The sequence below is a fragment of the Canis lupus genome, chromosome 19, assembly GCF_011100685.1.
Source record: "Canis lupus familiaris isolate Mischka breed German Shepherd chromosome 19, alternate assembly UU_Cfam_GSD_1.0, whole genome shotgun sequence".
NCBI classification, from domain to species: Eukaryota; Metazoa; Chordata; class Mammalia; order Carnivora; family Canidae; genus Canis; species Canis lupus.
In genome coordinates, this window is record NC_049240.1 from 31,402,343 (window position 1) to 31,424,546 (window position 22,204).

Genomic DNA, 22,204 nt, shown 5'->3' on the forward strand with positions numbered 1-22,204 from the left:
CATTATCTTTACATATTATGAATTCTCAGACCATAAAGTATCTTCAAATCACATAGTTTTATGGTTTTCAAACTGTTAAAAATTTCTAAAAACTAAAGAAAGGCAAAAGAAATACTTCCCTTATATCAGTTCCCATGATATGAGAAATGTACTTTTTCCAGGTAATCTGTCTCTGGGAATTAAATCAAAGAGCTTGGATAATTACATTCAAAGTTCATAAAGGAACCAAAATAGTAATATATCTAATCCATTTGAAAGTGGTATGGTTTGGGCTTTAGAAATGTTAAAGGTTGTACAAGGCCAGATTATGAGGCTGCTGAAAACCTGGGAAATCTATCAGATGCATAAGATGCAAAAGAAAAGATAAAAATGAAAAGACAAAAGTAAATACATTTTCCATTTTGTACAACCATTCAGTAGTAATGTAACTAAATTTAGTTAACCACTACTTAACTAGTTAATCAAGTAAAAGTAATCATTCAGATTTATCTCTCTATATGAATCACATTATTAATGTGATTTCTAGATCTTTTGGTAAAATAAAATGCTGGTTTGTCAAAAAGTAATAGTGCTTTTAACTAAAAATTACATTAATTACAATTATAGAATCTTAGGCACTTAACTGAAATTAAGGCATGGGGTCATTGTAGAAGTATTAAAAATGCATAGAAAAGCAGTTTTATCAAAGTATCACCAAAGGTTGATACATTGTGCCTGGATATGCTTCCTTCTCAGTGTGTGATTAGTGTATCTGATTCTTTTAACCTCAATCTATTTGGATGGCATGGTGTGGGAGGATAACAGATAGCTTTTACACAAACACAAACCTTCTCCTGAGACATCTTCTGAGTGATGTATTACCATGTTAAAATCATGAAAAACCTTTCCAAAATCACAATGATATATACATACCCTTTCAATACAAAAGCATGTGTGATTATCATTGATGGCATACAGCTTTCTTCACATTCTTTTCCCTTTCACAGAATTACAAACAATACTACGCAACTAGTGACTCAATATAAAGTAATTTCTCCCAAATTCTCCTAATGTGATCAATCCTCTATGTATAGAAAATGTATACCATCAACTTGCATGACAAAGAGTCCCAGTGTCTAATGGGCTTAACACTCATATCTCAGTCATGGCTGCATGGCCGGGAAAATGAACATCATGATGGACTCCTGTATTCTTCACATTGTGCTCATGGACAAAGTCAGTGTAGTTTCTATGTGCAGGCTGGGGTGGGGACAAGGCCCTTGTGTTCCACTGGTTTCCACCACGTTGACAGCAGTCACTGGCAGCAGAGACCCTGGATGGTTGGGGAGTGGGAGGGGAGCACAGTTAGTCAACAGGAATAGGAGAAAATGGATGTGTAAGAGGTAATAAAGGAGTAAGGCACTGTGACTAGCATGCACCACTGATATGAGTAGTTACTGACATTTATTCCATGCAATGACATTCAAAAATAAGGCAGTAGGGTGGCGGTTAGAATCCACAAAGTTACACGTAGTGGAAAAACTCAATATGGAAATACGAGTAAGTAATCAGAGTCAGTTAAGTGAATTATATAAAGAGGAAATTTCACAGAGAGCAAAACACTCTATCTGTCCCTGATGTTGGTATCAAAATCAAAGCTAGAAATGTTGAAGTTTAATGAGAAGGAAAAAATATTTGTAATCTACTTAATTCAAATATTTAAAAGGATACTTCTACATTACGGACAAAGGCACATATAGAAAATGACAACTATGAAAATTATTCTCCAAATTAAGTGATTTCACAAAACTGAAATCCAGGAAACAGAATTCAGAAAGAGTATTAAAAAAAATAAATAAATAATAATAAAAAAAAACAAGTACTTCAGAGGCCATTTAATTTTACGTGAATGTTTCCAATTAACACAGTGGAGAATCACTGTCCCTTCTATAATCAAAGTTCATAGGACTTCAGAATGAAATTCAACAGGTACAGATAATGTGATGAGATTGTAAGCCTCTCTAAGGTACATTTTAGTAAGTATATTAAGAAACCCTTTTCTTACACAGTGCTATAGAATAGGCCTACAGAACTAAGAGTGAAGCATGCATACAAGCAGTTCCTGGTTAGAAATCATTAAGAGTCCTCCAGTAGAAAGAAAACATTTGTCACGGTTCAGAAAATCAAGGTTTTGCAACACAGCAAAAAGGGAAGCACATATTTAAGATAATTACAAGTTAAAAAAAAAAAAAAACCCATCCCAATTATATAAGATGTCTAAGGATAAATTTTTAAATACAGTATTTTTTTTCTAACCCAACTAAAACATGAATCTTCAAACTTCTTTTTCCTTAAGAAAACTGAAATTAACTAAAAGGATTTTTCAGAACAAACTTGAATGCTTTTTTACAATAAAATCATCATTTCTTCTTCAAAGGGTATACAATTTATTTATCATATCTATCCCATAAAATTCATGACCTCTGTATGCAGTCTCTGAAACTTTAGGAAATTCAGTTAGGTTTATGTTCTCCTCAATATATGCAAAATTTCCCATATATTATTCAGTTTAACTTATCACTTTCTAAAGGAGGACTGTTTTATATTCATTTAAAAGCATTAATAACAATAAAAGCATGCAGAAACAAGTGAAATATAGAATGCACTTTAAATTCAAGCTGGGGAATTCATTAGCTCCAAGATAGATCAGTTCTATATTCAGTTCCATGCCACTGCTGACATACATATACACTGAGGCTCATTAAGTTTTCAGGATCACCATTTTACTCCATTTCAGCAAAGGAGGTCTCAGCACAAGTACATAAGGGAAGGACACAGAGCTCCAAATTTTTCATTTTCCTTAAAATTCAATATTCTCAGATTCAGTACTCTTTCTAAAGGTTGTGCCAAAGGAACTAAGTACTGCCTAATAAATCAAATTAAATAGATTTGAATACATGCCCATTAAAATCAGAAATCTCAATAAAGATTTAGTGTCATAATATAGTATGCAACCTCTCCCACCCCCCAGACTCTCATTCTGTATTAATATAAAAAGTAAGCATGTATTAAGGGAATTCTTTTATAGTTGAAGTCTTGGTTTCCTTGCCAACAGGACTTGGTAATACCAAGGCCATAAAACATAGCTACTTACTGGAGCTGTGTTTTCAGTAAGAAATTGAAGAAACTCCTTAATGGCTTAAAAAAAAATAAAGACTAAAATTTGATATTTAGAAGCCTCATTGTTCATACTTTAAGTGTGTGCCCACATGCACACACACACACACAAAGCACCCCCACCATACGCTGGTATAAGTAAAAGAAAAAAACAGACAGAAAAAAGGAAAAAAAAAAATTCCCTCAATCTTAGAAACTAATCAAGTTATTTGGAACTGAAGTAAAAATATGCCCAACGATAGAGAGCAAAGCACCTTGCAAGTTAGTTAAGCCAAAATAACAGTGAAAAACAATTACATAGCAAAGACTGAAAATAATCACCAACCACTGTTGACCCACCACCATGAAGGAAGAACTGGCTGCTCAGAAAGCTGACCAAAACCTTGAGATCACCACAGAAATTCATTAGATTTCAGGTACTAAACAAACTAAGAGCAAGAGAAAAAGAGAAAAATCCTATAAATTATCAAAGTTCATTTCACAGATTTGCAACGTGACCACTCAATCAAGTAATTCCCGAGGAGCCCTCCAAACCACATACATTATTTCGGAAATGATGAACACTATTGATTACACTCCAATAAGCCACAAAGTATTCATATTTGTGTACTAACTACACAATGTAAAATAGATCCTGGAAATCTCAACAAATAAAGTATCTTCTCTGTCATCAGATTCTCTCTCCATCTCCCAAAATGAAGCGTTTTAATGCTTTGTTTGATTAGATTATAATCATCTTTCCCTTTTGGCTTTTCTTCAGTCTTTAATGAAAAAATACATCCAAAGTACTAGCATTATGTTGTGTGGAATAACATGTAACAAACATATTTTCCTTACTGATCTGGAAAAAGGTTCTACTGACTAGCACTGAAGTCCTATTCAACAGAGAACCACCCACCACTTCTAATCACGCTAACCAAAATAAGGAGAGAGGTCTGATGTTCTTCAATTAATAACTACATTCCCTTCTTATACATATCCCTTATTTTCCCAATCTCAGTATGACTGTTCAACGGTATGTTTCTGTTCAGCCTACAAATATGAATAATTTGTTTTCAATCATATTTAAAGTATTCTAAGATTATGGTGGAGAATTTAGAATACCATTAAGCAAGATTTTATTCTGGTTTAAAGGAGTTAACAAACCATTTCCTGTCATACTGGTTTGATCCAGGATTCCTTGGAAGACTCTCTATCTCTGCCAGCACAGGACCAGAGGGAACAGAAGGAATCACAGGCAGAGTTGATCTCACACTCCAAGCCTGTGGATAAAATTATAAAAATCATCCATTTTTGCCCACATACATGACTTTGTCGCCAATAAACGGAATATTAAAATGGATTACTATCTACAAACATAGTGCAAACAAATGCTCGCATGTTGTGTACTACCTCAGAGATAGATAATAATTTAACTAAATATTAAGATATTCCTTATTTTATAGAATTTACAGGAACAGAAAATGTCCTATAGGGTACCTGTTCGATTTACAGCATCTCAGATAATAACAGAGGGTTTCATTTATTTAGCCACTTTACAGATAAAAAAAGAAAACAGACAAAACCTTCCCAAAGTTATACCATTATCTGTCATAATTAACTAGTATTCTAGGGTTTACAAGTTTAGTATCATCTCACCTGTTGGGATCCATTACTCTGAGTTGAAACATTATTGTGAACACTGTAATGGGGAAAAACATGTATTAAAAAACCATATATAAAATTCTAGGGTTTCATATTGTAAGACTATACATACAGTAATGAAAGTACCTTTATTTTTAAAGGCATTGTTTTGTTGCAAGTAAAGAAAAAATTACTATTAGTACCTAAAACTAAAAATTAAAGATGCTCAGAAAACATTTGTTTTTAAAACATTGTTTTTACTATAATCTGCTCATTTAAAATTTCCATATACTTATATTTTAATTGTGCTTTAAATGTGTAGTTCACTACTAATCTTGTTTATTTATTGAACAGTATCTGTCAAAGATGGCAAAATAAAGAGCAGCACAAATGATATCTTAAATTCAAGGCTTTAAGCACAAATATCCACATAAACTTACCTGTGTCACTTCTTTTGTATATTCCTACACTCTAAAGATTTTCCAGTCATCAACAGCCCAGCAGTTGATAATTCAAAAGGCCTTAATATAAACTTAAAATTAGAAACCTCTTTCCACTCCAAGAGATTTATAAATATGTTTTAAAACTTTTAGTTTAAGCTATATTCATTTCCCTCCTCCATCACTTCCCCACAAAAAAGCACTTTAAAAAACTCAATCTAAAACAAAATATTTAGGGCGCCTGAATGGCTCAGTGGGTTAAGCATCTGCTTCGGCTGAGGTCATGATCCCAGGGTCCTAGGATGGAGCCCCACATCAGGTTCCCTGCTCCTCCTTCTGCCCTCTGCCTGCCATTCCCCTTGCTTGTGCTCTCTCTCTCAAAAAAAATAAAATAAAAATAAATCAAATCTTTAAAAAATAAACAAAACAAAAACAAATCTCAGAACAGCTGAAAAAGAGAACATTCAATGAAATAACTCAACAGTGACATATTACTGAACAAAGGGGAAAAAGAGTTTACTGCCTTCAGACCTTCTAACATAAGCATCCTTGTACCCTGAGGTAAATAATTCAACTTAGGTAACTGAAAATATATTCAAAGTTTTTTATACACATACACACACACACAAACACACAAATTCCTTGAAAGTGAAAAAATTATCCACAGACTTAATGAGAGCACTATATTCCAGGAAAAGGAGACTGGGAATTAAGTGCATTTAAGCTCTTATTATTAAATTACTGACTTTCAAGGATAAGGAAAGAATACTTAGGTAACCCATAGAGATTAAAAGGAAATCACTGCCAATACCTGGCTGGCACAGACCTTTTCATAGCAATACTCAAGAATATTATACCCAGTCAAGATGTTTTTCTAGTGAAAGGAAATGGTCAGGAGTGCCTGGGTGGCTCAGTCAGTTAGTATTTGCCTTCAGCTCTAGTCATGAACTCAGGGCCCCAGGATCGAGCCCCACATTGGGCTCCCTGCTCCGTGGAGTCTGCTTCTCCCTCTGCTCCCCATCCCCTGTACTTGTGCTCATGCTCTAATAAATAAAATCTCAAAAAAAAAAAAAAAAAAAAGGAAATGAGTAAAGCTTCTCAAACCAAACTCTGAATATAATATCCAAGAGCCTTTCTCTGAGAGGGGAGAGCAAAACAAAAACAATCTGATAAAAGACAACCAATTAAGAAAGAATTCAAGAATGAAGAGGCCTTGCTAAAGGCTAGGTGATGAGAAGTGAACCCATTTTAAAAACATCTTATTTTTTATTACCTACAACTACAAGTTGAGTCACCAAAACTTGCACTACTACCATTTCCCAGGTTCAAATCCAAGCTGTGCCACTACCATTAGTTCTGTTCTCTAAACCTTAGGTTCTTCATTTGCATGAAACGGTTTCCTTTTGACTGTCGCTGCTCCCAGAACACATTATGGTGGTTTAAGTAACTCATAATCCTAGATATTATGAAATCTCATCCAAACTGCTTGACTGGATGATCCCCATGGTTACTCTCTGAAGCTTTTCCTTTATTTTTTTTAAGTTTTATGTATTCATTTGAAGGGGAGAAGGAGAGCCTGAAAGGAGAGTGAGAGGGAGAAGCAGATTCCCCACCAAGCAGGGATCCCCCACCCCCAACATGGGGCTCAATCCCAGGACCCTGGGATCATGACCCGAGCCAAAGGCAGATGCTTAACTGAGCCATCTGGGCACTCCTGAAGCTTTTCCTTTAACTGAGAAGAACTCCAGCAAATGATAAACAAAAGATGAATAACAACATGAAAAAAAGTGCTTATAAGTGATCTTAATCAAATCATAGGCCTGTTTTCAAATAATTTGAAATGTAGTAAGCAGTATTTTCTCATAATTACACACGTATTCTTTCACTTCCAATAACACCCAAGTAGGAATGAATATTTCTCATTACGGACTTAATCCAAGCTTACCCCTTTCAAAGGACCACATGCAATAACTGACCCCTTTTGCTCTTACAATCTCTATATTCATTTAATCTGCCATTCCTTCTTTTCCTCTCATTTCCGTCTTCAAGATTCTGTCAGCTAAGCCTGTACAAAAGTACTAATCACTGAAATGTGATCTATCCTTTCAAATGTCACCTCTTCTTAGGATACTTTATATTAGTCAAGACTCATGGGGATTAGGAGATAAAACAGTATAAGGAAAACCACTGACATCAGCCAATTTAAAAACCTGTTAATCAAATAGGCACAGTACAAGGTCAAGAGGCTTTTTAGGTCAAATAGCTGTGCTTTTTCAAACAGTACTGCTTTCCATGGTTCACTGGAGCAAAACTGTTCATGCAAACAGAACTACAAGGGCAAGAATGAAAGGGCATTCATGCCAGTCCAAACTTAGGTTCTCAACAGTGTTATGAAGAGTGGTAAATAACCTTCAGAAGGGCTGGGTCCCCCTCTACATTTCAGATCTAAAAATTCATTATAAAAAATAACAATAAAGTATCATTGCTTAAATATCCCATTTCTGGTGTGTTTTCCAGAGCCAAAGTATTATTCAAGCAAGGATAATAAAATTTAGTTATTAAAGTTAAATTAATCTTAATTCTAGGAAAGAGACTACATAGTCAAGATACTTAAGTTTTTGGTAGGAATGTGTATTACCAAAAAAAAAAATTTTTTTTTTTTAAAGATTTTATTTGAGACAGAGAGCGAGAAAAAGAGCGAGCATGAGCAGTGGAGAGGGGCAGAAGAGGGAAAAGCAGACTCCCAGATGAGATGAGCAGGGAGCCCAAAGTGGGACTACATCCCAGGCCCCTGATATCATAACCTGAGCCGAAGGCAGATGCTTAACCAACTGAGCCACCCAGGTACCCCTTAAAAAATTTTTAAAGGACAAATTATCACAAATAAAAATCTTGGGCAGCCTGGGTGGCTCAGCGGTTTAGCGCGCCTTCAGCCCGGGGCATGATCCTGGAGACCTGGGATTGAGTCCTATGTCGGGCTCCCTGCATGGAGCCTGCTTCTCCCTCTGCCTGTGTCTCTGCCTCTCTCTCTGTGTGTCTCTCATGAATGAATAAAAAAAAAAAAAATCTTTACAAATAAAAATCTTAATTTTTCAACTACATATTATTGCTGGAATACTTTGTTTATATTTCTGGTAAATTCACCAGGTCATCTTCCTTATTTTAAGCTCTAATATTCTGTCCCAGCTTCCCTTTCAAGTAAGCAAGACATAATCCATTAAACAACAAAATAGTTTAAAAAGTACTGAATACCTCTAACATCTCTCCATCTTTTTTCTTAAAGGTATAGCTTATAAATAGCTACAATGAAAGTAAAAGTGTACTACTCAGGAAAAGTAGAAAACTTTGTTTTTTACCTAATTAAAAACTTACAGTAGAAAGAATCACTCACTTCCTCTCATTTACTTTTAACAGCCTACTGAAACTTCAGGAGAGTCCTTATTCAAAAAGCAGAGTGCTTTTATGGTGAATCACCAATCACAAATGGACTCTAATGCCTTTCTAAGTGGGAAGGGAAAAAATAGGGCCTCTTAAAGAGAGGCTGACTACCCGCAGCACCCCAAATCAAACGATTTCTCCTTTTGAAGAAGTTCTACCCATACACCTGCCATACAAGAACAGACAAATTCAAGAGTTAACTAGATTTGCAAGTATGCCTTGAATCTGATACTTTAACAGATAGTCCAGGGACTGACACATACCAATAGCTGAGAAGCTTTATATGAAACTATACATTGTAGTATGTGTTATTAAAATTAATTGGGTTATCAAAAGCAGGACTTCTGTTTGTCCCTCTCCCTCCTACTCTGCACATCCACTATAACACACACTCTCTCTCAAATAATTTAGGGGAAAAAAAAGGAATAAAGATCTCTAATAACCTAATTTCCTATATTAAGACACTAGAAAAAGAAAAGCAAACTAAACCTAAAGCAAGTATAAGAAATGAAATAATAGGGATGCCTGGGTGGCTCAGTGGTTGAGGGTCTGCCTTCAGCATAGAGTGTGATCCTGGAATCCCAGGATTGAGGTCCCCCATCAGGCTCCCCTCAGGGAGCCTACTTCTCCCTCTGCCTGTGTGTGTCCCTGCCTCTCTCATGAATAATTTATTATTTTTTAAAAATGAAATGAAATAATATATCAGAGGCATCTAGCTGGCTCAGTGGGTAGAGCATGCAACTCTTAATCTTGGGGTCATCAGTGTGGAGCCTACTTAAAACTTAAAAAATTAAAAATAAAAAAAGAAAGACTATATCAGAGGGAAAAATAATAAACTTGAAAAACAGAACAAACATCAATGAAACCAAAAGCTGATTCTTTGAAAAGGCTCACAAAATAGGCAAACTGAGGCAATTACCTCAACTGACCAAGGGGAAAAACCCCTCAAATCACTAAAATTATGAATGAGGAAACAGCACTACAAACCTTACAGAAATAAAAAAAGGGAACAAACATGAACAACTGTACGCCACCAATTAGATAACTTAGATGAAATGGACAAATTCCAGAAAAACTTCTAAACTGAGTCAAAACAAAAAATAAAATCTGAATGCGTCTGTACCAATAGATTAAATTTTGAATTTTAAAACTTCACACAAAGAGAATGTCCAGGCAAGATGGCCTTTATAATGGTGAATTCTACTATACATTTAAAGAATTCTTTTATAAATTCTTCCCCCCAAAACAGGAAAGAAACATTTTTCAACTCATGCCGTGAAGCCAGAATTACCCCGAAACCAAAATCAGATGAAGAATTACGGGAAAACTACAGACCAGTATCTTTGATAAATATACAAATACAAATCCACAACAAAATGCTACCAATTACTAAATCTATCAACATATGACATTAAGAATTATACACCATGAAAAGTGGAGATTATCCCAGAAACAAAATTAATTGCTTATCTGCAAATAAATCTTTGTTTTTTGAGCTACTTTTAAGAACTCTAATTTATTCATCTTTATATTCTCAGTAACAAGCCAATAACAAATATATGTCGTTCTCATTATAAATAAATAAACATCCATCCCCACTCCAATAACAAATGTCATTCTCATAAATAAATAAATAAACATCCATCCCCACTCCTATCTCTATTTCTTTAAACTGCTTTATTTTTCTTTGTGTCAGTTTTATATGGGATCATATGCATATTCTTGTCCCAATGCTCGGGACAACTTCACATGTTGATAGGTCTTCAACAAATATTTAATTAATGACATAAATTCTAAAACATTCTGTTCCTAAGTTGTAAGAAATTACTCACCTGAGTTCTTCAGGTTTTGCTGTACTTGCTGACAGAAAAAAAAGGAAATGTCCCATTAGTCTCCACTTACATGGTAAACTGCTTCATTACTCATAAAAATAAATCTGGACAGCTTTTTAAAGGCATATTTCCCAATTACAGATTTAAAAACTGTCATTTCACAAAATGTTCAAGGATTCACATAATTAAAATCAATAATGTCAATTCTTCCCATGTTTAAAATAAAGATGTAAAATAAACATTTTCTTTTAAACAAGAACTACCTGCAAGGCTCCTAGAGTGAAGTAAGTGATAATAAATCACTGTCAGTGGAAAACAAGAGGTAACTCAGGAATTTCAATCACGAACTAAAATGGTTTCATTAATAGCTATATATTATTTAATTTACAGTCAGACTAAACAAAAATGATGAATATAAAATCAGTTTTTTATGCCAAATATCAGGTTAGCACAGGTGTTTCTAAACAATTGGGATGACCCTAACTGAACATACTTAAAATTCAATCTGTATTTTAATACAAACTCAGATTCAAAACCAAACACAACTTTTGGTTTTTCAAGTAAATCATGTTTTATATTACATAAATATACTTAAATATATATTGATGCTTAAATTTAAAGACCATTTAAAAGTATCTTAATATAATACTGTATGAAATAATCTTTACTCAAAATTTATTCATCATATACCAATGATTTTTTTTGAAGTTCCTCATAGCATTTGAGAGATTATGATTAATGAAATCACCAGCCGTCAAAAAGAGAAGGGAAAGTGTTACTCAACAGAAGTAAAACAAATACGAACAAAAACTAAACACAAACTCAAAATAGTACCTGAATTAGGATTAACATAAAATTTAATCTCAGCAACAATATAGGCAATTTTTCCTTTTTTCTTACACTGATTCTATCAAAACCAAAGTTAATAAATAAGGGTACTTCAGTTGACTGGAATAAACTTAAGGTTCATTCCTTTCAAGCAAACAATACCAGCACATGATGGACTGTCAAGGAAGGAACAGTCTTCTGAAACAGGGCTGCATCTCACCTTTCATTTGTAGAGTTCTTCGAGAGTATCGTTTGCTGGGTCTTCTTTCGAAGGATGTTGATCTTCTTGCTTTATTGGTTTTTGTGGTCTGATACTCAGTTTTCCCACTAAAATAAATGAGGCATTTTAATAGGAAGAAGAGAATTTAAGGCCTACAGTAATCAGATACCCATGAGAGAAAGTCTATGTTAAGTCTGCCCTTAAAAGAACCATCCTGAGCTTCATCCTGAAGGAATTACACTGACAGCCTTGATGTCTCTCTTTACATTGTTGTTCTACATTTTAGGCTGGTGTGAAATTACACAACATGCAAATTGTATTTTTTTTTTCATAAGCATGCATGTGCCTAAGAACATACTGAATAACTTTGGAATATCTATACTCTTACGCAACTCCTTTCCTCTCTCCATTCACTCACCTCATATAAAGTTTGCAATTAACTAAAGATTTTGTTATTTTTTTTCTAATTGTGATACACTTTTCAGAGAGTAATTTTCCAGAAATATTGAAAACTATTTTCCCATTCTCTTTGACTTCCATTGGAATTCTCTTAAGAAAATACTACCACACATTTTTTTTTTTTTTTAAGATTTTATTTATTTATGAGAGAGAGAGAGAGAGAGAGAGAGAGAGAGAGGCAGAGACACAGGCAGAGGGAGAAGCAGGCTCCATTCCATGCAGGGAGCCTGATGTGGGACTCAATCCCGGGTCTCCAGGACCACACCCTGGGCTGAAGGTGGCACTAAACTGCTGAGCCACCAGGGCTGCCCCCTCACTTTTAATCAAAGTAGAATAGAACTTACGTGAATCCCACACAATCAACTTGCCACAATATTATCCATTCATTTTTTAAATCATACTGACTCTCAGGGTGTGCTGAAAACTCATAATCAATAATCTATTCTCAAGTAAACTAAAACATTTCTAACCTAGGACAAAGACACAGAGTCTATAAAATTAAATTAACTTCAGGTTTATAAAGGACAAGAAATGTTACCCAAATTAATTTCCTTCTCAGTGCACAATAAATACCCTTTTTCTATATGGCATTCAGCTACTGCATGGAGACTCCCTTAAGACTCTTATTACATGATTTTAAATTGTGGGTTAATTAATATAGAAAGTAAATGTTAAGAGGGATATAAAATCAATTATGATTATATCAGTATAATGCTTTCCTGTCTATTCAGGAAATTACAGCCAATAACAATACCACTTTGTCTTTTATTTTGGCCAGTGGAAAACACTGGCAAACCACTTTGTTTCTCTATGCCTTGGTTTCTAAATCTGTAAAATGAGAAATTAGCCTAAACTTTTTGGCTTTATGAAAGAATGAAAGATATAGCAAGTAGCTATTGATATTCACCTATATCTAAATCGTGATCCTAGTCGAATAAATCCTGATCGATGAGAACTCTTTTGGACCGGACCTCGAAGGCGAAAGAATGCATGATGTTCCACAGCACATTTCCATAAATGTTTGCATGCTTTTGGGTGATCCAGTCTAAAGACAAATGTATGCTCCTGCTCTTTTCCCTGAAAAAGAAAAGGTTGTAAAAAGAGGTAATTATTAGGTCAAACAGTTCTGTTCCTTGTTACTCACCTACAAATACAACCACAGCAATACTAACAAATAATAAAGCATCCAGTTTGCTCCCTTAAACTCAGACATTCTGTAGCTACCTACACAAAAAAGTAAGAGTTGGGGGCACCTGGGTGGCTCAGTGACTGAGCATCTGCTTTCGGCTCAGGGCATGATCCCAGGGTCCTGGGATCAAGTCCTGTATCAGGCTCCCCATAGAGAGCCTGCTTCTCCCTCTGCCTATGTCTCTGCCTTTCTGTGTCTCTCATGAATAAATAAATAAAATCTAAAAAAAAAAAAAAAAAAAAAAAAAAAGGCAAGAGTTGAAATCAGGCTGTTCACTTTCATAGCCAATGTAAAACTATCCCTAAAAGGGTCCACTCTGCTGATATGATCTCATTTCTCAGAAAAACCTCAACTGAGGTTTCATTTGCCATACTTTGGGATAAATATATAAAGGATCATACAAGATCTGGCAATATATATCAACAGACTTCAAAGTGTGTACATTCTTCATCACAGTAACCATAATCTCAGGAATCTAATGATAATTAACATTCATAGGCACTTTTCTAAGCATTTCACATGGATTAACTCAGTGAGTAAATACTATCATTAGCTTCATTTCACAGATAAGGAAACTGAAGCTCAAGAAATAAAGCCCAAGGTCACAGAGAAAACCAGAATTTGAACCTATTTGTGCTCCAGTGCCTGGTTGTAACAACTAAGCTTTATCATCTAAGGAAAAATATTTTCTTAACACCAAAATTTATACCCAAAGATTTTCTTCACAATCTCATTTAGAATAGTAAAAATTGGCATAAAACCCTAAATAACCAAAACAAGAAAAATTATCAAGTAAATAACATCTTTTAAAACTCTACAAAAAGAAAAATAGAAGATGAATAAATGTACTACTGTTTATTCATATTACAGAATAATACAGAATATACAGTTTAAAATGAATAAACTGGCTATATGGCTATACCTGTTTAGATAAAATAAGTAGACTGTAAAATATATATATACACATATATTATTTATATAAATTTTTTAAACAATCCCACCATGTATTATGATGTTTCTATATTTGTAAAAACAAAGTATGAAAATGATACCCTAAAAAAAAAAAGAAAATGATACCCTCCAAGAATGATGGCCAGCTACCAGGAAGAAAGGGGCCAACTAGAGGGTTAGACTTTAGCTGTACTGAATACAGTGTTATTAATTTACCTATTTCTAAGAGATAATTCTGAAGCAGCAATGCCAAAAATGTTAATCTAAATGAGTGAAAAGGATATCATGTTTATGATTTTTTGTATTTTCCAGTGTACTTTGAATATTTTATAAGTTAAACTATTTTGTCATTTTATTTATTTTATTTTTTTAGATATTTTGTCATTTAAAAATATTATATGAACTCTATGTTGTTTCTTCATGATTTTGACATAGGCAAAGGTTCTTAAATTTTAAGACTTAGAAAGTACTGACCACAAAAAATTTATGAATTCTATTACATTAAAATTGAAACATTCTATCCAAAACATACAATTAAAGGAGTCAAAATGCAAGTCATGGAGAAGATACTTGCAACACCTATATATATCCATGAACTGATGTTCAGATACATAAAGAACTTCAATGACAAAAAAAAGCATATGACCATAGAAAAATGAGCAAAAGACTTAACAGGCACTTCAAAAAAGAGAATATCCAAATATTCAATAAATATATGAGTGCTAAACAAATAAGTGCTAAATAATGCACATGAAAACCACAAAATCATTCTACTATCAGGATGAATAAAATGAAAAAGAATACCGAACAGCAAAAAACAACAAATGGAACTCTCTTATATTGCAGGTGAGAATGTAAATTTGTATAAACACTTCTGAAAATAGTTTGGCAGTATCCACAAAAGCCAAACATGTGCATATCCTAACTAATAACTCAAATGTCCATCAACAGAAGGATGGATAAATAAGTGTGGTCTATATAAAAAATGGAATACTATGTAACAGTAAGTATGAGCCAACTTTTAACAACCAGCTACAAGAGGACTGAAGACACAAAGGGAACAATCAGTCATGTTTCATTTAGATAAAGTTCAAAATATCAACAAAAATCAACATGGTGTTAAAGTCAGGAGAACAGTTATTATCCCTGGAGGCCTGTACCTGCTGGCAGGCACAGAAGAGAGCATGTAACTCTGGCAGAGTTCTACTTATTTCTCCATCTGGGTGCTGGTCATACAGGTGTTTATGAAAATCCAACAAGCTGCACACTTGTTTTTGCACTTATCTGAATGTGTGTTACACTTCAACAAAACTTACCAACAATAAATAGACAGAAAAAACATGGGAAAACGTACAATCTCAAAGTAGAAAAAACCCTTCTATAAGCCATGGAAGAATGATAAATTTGCCTATTTAAAAACGTTTAAAGAAATCACGATATGTAATATTAAAAAACAAACTATTAGATAAAATATTTACAGTTTCTATGATAAAGGGCAAAATCAGTAAGAAAAAAAGGCCAAATGACAAAATGGGCAAAGGATATGTATGCATAATTTAGAGAAAAGGAACTACAAAAAAATCAAATTTATGAAAAGATGTTCAATATCACTCATAATAACAGAAATAAAAATCGAACCTACAATGAAATTCCATTTTTCACCTTTCAGATAAAAATATGACAACTCCCTCTGAGGAAAGAGGTTTGATCCTTGGTAGGATCTGTCAGGACAAATGCACATGTGAACCAGGAAATCCACCTCTAGGAAATTATCCTACAAATACTTGCCAATGTGCAAGCTCATGCATATATAGTGAAAAAATGTTGACTGTGAATTTATTAAATAAATTAGGGTATATCCATTCAGAATACTATGCAGTTTAGTTTGTTTTTGTTTTTGTTTTTTAAAGATTTTATTTACTTTTTTTTCATGAGAGACACTGAGAGAGACAGACAGACAGATGCAGAGGGAGAAGCAGGCTCCAACGCAGGAAGCCCAATGTAGTACTCAATCTTAGTACTGTGGGATCACGACCCGAGCCAAAGGCAGGCGCTCAACCGCTGAGCCACCCAGGTGTCCCTAGTTTGTTTGTTTTTTTTTTAAATAAGAACAAAGAATTATTTGGGTGCCTAGATGACTCAGTCGGTTAAGCATCTGCCTTCTGCTCAGGTCATGATCCCAGTCAAGTCCCACACTGGGCTCCCTACTCAGTGAGGAGTTTTTTTCTCACTCTACCCCTCCCTCCTGCTTGTGATCTCTTTTGCTCAAAAAAATAAATAAAATATTAAAAAGACAAAACAAAGAAGCATTCTATATAGTTATATGAAAGATTCCAAAAGTTATCACATAAAGTTTAAAAAGGATTAGTACAGAACAGTCTAAACGCATGGTAAATTCTGCATTAAAAAGAACTGATACACATTTGCTTGTGTGTGTATATAAAATACCTTCAAAAAGATATCTAAGAAGCTAATACTATGTAAGATCAAATTTAAAATGACATTGATTGGGATCCCTGGGTGGCGCAGCGGTTTGGCGCCTGCCTTTGGCCCAGGGCACGATCCTGGAGACCCGGGATCGAATCCCATGTCGGGCTCCCGGTGCATGGAGCCTGCTTCTCCCTCTGCCTATGTCTCTGCCTCTCTCTCTCTCTCTCTCTGTGTGTGACTATCATAAATTTTAAAAAATAAATAAATAAATAAATAAATAAAATGACATTGATTGTAAGATACACAATTCTTATGGCCTAAATAAGAACAAGTGTCATCAATTAAATTATGACCATATTTCCTTATCAGATAGAATTATATTTTATTCTTCTTTAAGAACTGCCTTTAGGGTTAGATATAAATATCACTGAATCACATATGCGTTTACATAAAAAGGAAAATATTTGTAAAATAAGTTTTTAGATGCAAAATCTGCTTCAAGTCATTATCAATGCATTTATTGATGATACAATGATCATCCTGTGTATCATTAATAGATTTCTTTTTATTTATTTTTTTTAAGATTTTATTTATTTATTCATGAAAGACAGAGAGAGAGAAAGGCAGAGATGTAGGCTGAGGGAGAAGCATGCTCCAGGCAGTGAGCCTGATGTGGGACTTGATCCTAAGACCGCAGATCAAGCCCGGAGCCAGTGGCAGGTGCTCAACCACTGAGACACCCAGGCGTCCCTAGATTTCTTTTTTAAATGCCCCATTGTCTATATGATTTTCTTCTAAGCTATGTGATAAGGCAATCTTTTGCATGTATCTCCGAAATAAAACTTGAAACTTAGAAAATGTATTTAATTTTCATCTAATTTTCAGAACCTTCTTTTAGGTTCTCTGCTAAGTAGTCCCTCTCACACATCCTTGTGCATACGAGTCTTTTGAACATTGCCCAACTTGCTTTTATCTATATCTATCTATATGTATATGTTTTTCAATTTATTTCTTTGCATGCAATAAAGTTACTTTTTAAATTTATTCATGATTCCATAAGTTTTGACAAATGCATGGAGTCTAGCAACTACCACCAAAATCAGGTTACAGAATCTTGTGCCCCCAAATCTTGTGTGCTGTTCCTTCTGTAGGCAAGCCTCCTCATTCTCCCTAATCTCAAACAATTAGTGATCTGTTCTATTACTATAGGCCTGCCCTTCCCAGATGGTCACATAAAGGAAACCATACAAGTCAATCTTCTGAGTCTGGCTTCTTTCACCTAGCATAATGCATTGAGATACATCCATATTGTGTGTATCAATTAGGAACTAGAGTTAACTGAAAAAAAAAAAAAAATAATGCTTAATTTAGAAGGTTTTCTTAAGGCAGCCCAGATGGCTCAGCGGTTTAGCGCCTGCCTTCGGCCCAAGGTGTGATCCTGAAGTCCCAGGATCGAGTCCCACGTTGGGCTCCCTGCACAGAGCCTGCTTCTCCTCTGTCTGTGTCTCTGCCTCCCTCTGTGTCTCTCATGAATAAATAAATAAAATCTTAAAAAAAAAAAAAAGAAAGAAAGAAAGGCTTTCTTAAAGAATATTAGACTTGAGTTACCACACAACATCATCATTGTTAGAATAAGTAATGCAAAGTTCCTACCTGAACATCATCTTCTACAACCACCAGAGTTAATTTATTCTTCTTAAAATCCAATCTGGTTATCTTGGGCCTATAACAATATAACAATATCAGAATAAAAATCAGATTTAAAATAAATGTCCTCTAAATTAAAAGGAAATGTTTGTTGTTACTTCTAGCACATTAATCATCTAACTGCTAAAATGAAAACAGCTAAGAGGGTAAACATAACTCTGCCATGGCACTGCCCATCAACAAAGCCTCCAATCTAAAAATATTTAGGATAACAGAAAAAAATTTCAAAAGCAGTATCTGTAACAAACCAATGCTGCACATATATCAGACAGTAAAAATGTTAAGAAAATAAGGAAATCCGTATATATATTTTATAGGCTCCCAGCTATGGTACAAGAGAGTCTCTATGCCTAGTGTAAAGCAGCAGCATAGGATACAGGAAAGACTAACTATACAGCTTTTTTAAAAGGCATAATAAAAGGAAAAAATCTTGAACTCTATTCTCTATATCAATTTTGGTTTGAGGAAGTACACCTTTAATCTAAAAAAAAAAAAAAAAAAAGATTTTTTAAATCTCACTTTATGGGCCCTTTTCCAACTCTATCCCCTACTTGTACTGAAATCCTCAACAACCGACCACATGTGAACTCTGTACTTTTATCAACTGTGAATGTCAAAACACACAACTCTCATTCTAATTTTCAATATAACTTATATAAAAAATGTAATTTTAAGACATAACTTGTTTACAAGAATTGTACAAAAATAAGTATAATACGTGGAGGAGGAGAGGAAGAACTAGCACTTACTTACGTATAACAAATACTTACATAATGCCTATTAAGTGTCAGGTACTCTTATAAGTGTTTTACGTGTATTAAGTCAATTGATTCTCACAATAATTTTTTTTTTTTCATTTATTTATGATAGTCACACAGAGAGAGAGAGAGAGAGGCAGAGACATAGGCAGAGGGAGAAGCAGGCTCCATGCACCGGGAGCCCGACGTGGGACTCGATCCGGGTCTCCAGGATCGCGCCCTGGGACCATAACCTTAAAAGGTGGTACAAAAGATGCTTTATCTCTCTGCCTACAGCATTCTCTGGCCATGAATTATGTTCCATCTGCCCTCGGGGCAAGCTGGAAGTCTCAGAGAATTAACACTCAAGGACTGGGTAAATAAATAGCCCAGAGCTCCTTCACCTATCAAAGGACAATTATGAAAATGTTCCACTGAAGTCTCTCAGAAAGTCCCTAGCAGACACACCTGGATTCAAAAATAAATGAAATATAATCAACTTTTTGAGGGAAAATAATTTTCAAACTAAAATTCTAATCTCAGCCCAATTATCAAGAAAGTATAAAAGACTAATCCATTTTAAGGCATCCAAGGATTCAAAAAATTTACCTCCTACACCATGCTTCTCTTAGGCAGTTACTTGAGTATATATATCAGAATAAACAAAAGAAAGAAAGGAAAATACAGGAAGAAACATAGGATCCTAGCTGAGAAAATAGATAAAAACTGCAGAGTAGCTAGGAGAGCAGACAGTTCCAGTTGGAACAGAAGAATCATTTAATGCAACCCTGAGGATTTGAAAGAATTTAAGGATATGACAAAGGCAGGTAATTCAAAGGCTACAAGAAGGGAGGAAGGGGAGCCAAGAACCTCAGAAAAAACAAAAACCTATATAGGCAAAAGAAAAAAATGTAATCCCCCTTGTGATCTCAAGGATTTCCTGGCTGATCAAAAGAAAGACAGGATCATGAGATAGCAGTATTGTGCAACAAACTTTACTGAGAGGCGTTTGGACAAGGTTGCATGGGAAAGACAGTCCTTGACCTTCCAGAGGTGACTGCACAAAGCTACCACCAAAGAAGGGGGAAAGGGCAAAGGAACTTATAGGAGAGAGGGGGATCAGAGAGAAGACTTAAGTGTCTACTCAATGGCTTCAGCAGCAAGTAGGGAGTCTCTGGGTCAGAGAACTCTGAAGGGCAGTAGTGGTTCTGGGTCTCTTAGAGCTACAGGATTTGTCTTCTCTGTGAAGAGCAGATGTCGGGTACAATTTACAGTGGGACATGTAAACCAGGCAGGCTCTAAGTCATTAAAAATATACCTATCGGGCTATAAGTAAATTAATTGGGCGTACAGGAATTTGAATTTCATGTTGGTGGGCTTTGAGCTAACAATCCTGGCGTGCTGCAAAGAAGTACACAACCCAGGGGCCCATCTTTGGCTCCTGAATGTAACACCAGTACACTATGAAGCTCTATACCAGTTCTGACAAAGGATAACAATATGACCACTATTTCTTATTTCTTAATTCTCAGTTTTTAGAACAAACCAGACAAGATGTAAAGAACTTAAATATGGCTACAAAATACAAGTAAAATCTATCCTTGTTATAAAATACAAATATAATTTAAAAATATGAATGACAGAAGTTGGAACCTATGGGCGTCTGAGTGGCTTCAATCAGTTTAGTCTGCCTTCAGCTCGGGTCATGATCCCAGGATCCTGGGATTGAGTCCCAAGTTGGGCAGCATTCTGCTCAATGGGGAGTCTGCTTCTCCCCCTCTTCCCTGCTCATGTTCTATCTCTGTCTCTCTCTCTCTCTCTCTGAAATAAATAAATAAAATATTAAAAAAAAAAAGAATTTGGGATCTAATAAGAGAAGCATAACTTAAAAGGAGGGGCAAATTATCTTCCTTTTACATACCAGGGAGTAGGGAGTAATGAGACTGTCTGTGGAACAAGAAGTACTAAAAACAGTCATGTAAAAAAAAATAAATGAATAAAATAAGAAATAAAAATTAAAACAGTGATGTAACTACATGATCGCAGAGTGCCCATGTGAATATTTAATACATGTAGAAATATAAAATATATCAAGAGATATATTCTGACACCTTGAAACTGAAGGAAAAAATGGAAGAGTTTTAAAATTTACCTCTGAGAGGTAGGACTAAAGATGGGTAAGGGGAAACATTTACAGTTTTTTCAGAATTATTTGATTTTCAAAATCTGTTTTATGTATTAACTTGACAGAAACGATTTTTACTCATTAAAAAAAAAAAAAAGTAAGTATCTGTAACATTAACTCTGCTTACCAAAAAAATAAGCCAATTTTGGTCTCTCCTTCAAAAACAAGGACTCCTGTCGGAGTTAGTCCCAAGCTATAGTCATTCCCATCTCTAGCCTAATTTAAAGAGAACAAAATGGGTTATCTTTATTTACATAAAACAGATTTCACATTTTCACACAATAGTTTATTTTCACATTGAATTATATTAACTATATACAGGCTAATATTAATATGCAAAGTGTTTTCAACAATCAGAATATCCAATACAACAGTCTCAGGAAAATTCATGCATTTACTTTACACTAACACCTTAAAGTATTATGATCACTGAAAATACATAGGTATACTTCCACTAAAAAGAAAGCTCTTATGGATTCTGCCCATATTCTATTTACCACTTAAATTACAAATTTTTAAGAAGACTTTCTTTTTGGAAAAATTTAGCTACTTAAACTAGAAATAGGGATGCCTGGGTGGTTCAGCAGTTGAGCATCTGCCTTCAGCTCAGGGAGTCCTTGTGTCAGGCTCCCCACAGGGAGCCGGCTTCTCCTTCTGCCTATATCTCTGCCTCTCTCTCAGTGTCTCTCATGAATGAATAAATAAGATCTTTAAAAAAATAAACTAGAAATAAATCACTATACAAACTGTATTACTGCTTATCAAAGTGCTCTCAAGCTATACATTTTCAACTTCCTAAATTATTTTAATTTTTAAATAGCCTACTCAGCTTAAGTGATACAAGATGATACGAACATGAAGTGAAATAATAAAAAGTAGCTTAAAAATCTAAAAAAATATAACAGTAACACCTTAAAAGCACAGATATACCTTTTAGGAGATTTTGGTTGTTTCTCTTCTTTCTCATAATGAGTCTTTATGTGAGATTCTCGTATTTAATCTCAACGTT

General features: G+C 34.6%; 1 protein-coding gene across 1 annotated transcript in view; it reads right to left on the bottom strand.

The window, feature by feature from the left end:
• Positions 1–522: 522 nt before the first annotated feature.
• Positions 523–22,204, bottom strand: part of EPB41L5 (erythrocyte membrane protein band 4.1 like 5) — a 74,790-nt gene continuing 53,108 nt past the window's right edge. Inside the window, 8 exon segments of the mRNA NM_001002952.1 lie at positions 523–1,312; positions 4,303–4,418; positions 4,795–4,837; positions 10,490–10,517; positions 11,538–11,644; positions 12,904–13,073; positions 18,220–18,289; positions 21,323–21,411. Of these exon segments, the coding sequence (NP_001002952.1) occupies positions 1,132–1,312; positions 4,303–4,418; positions 4,795–4,837; positions 10,490–10,517; positions 11,538–11,644; positions 12,904–13,073; positions 18,220–18,289; positions 21,323–21,411 (804 nt within the window). The 3' untranslated portion in view covers positions 523–1,131.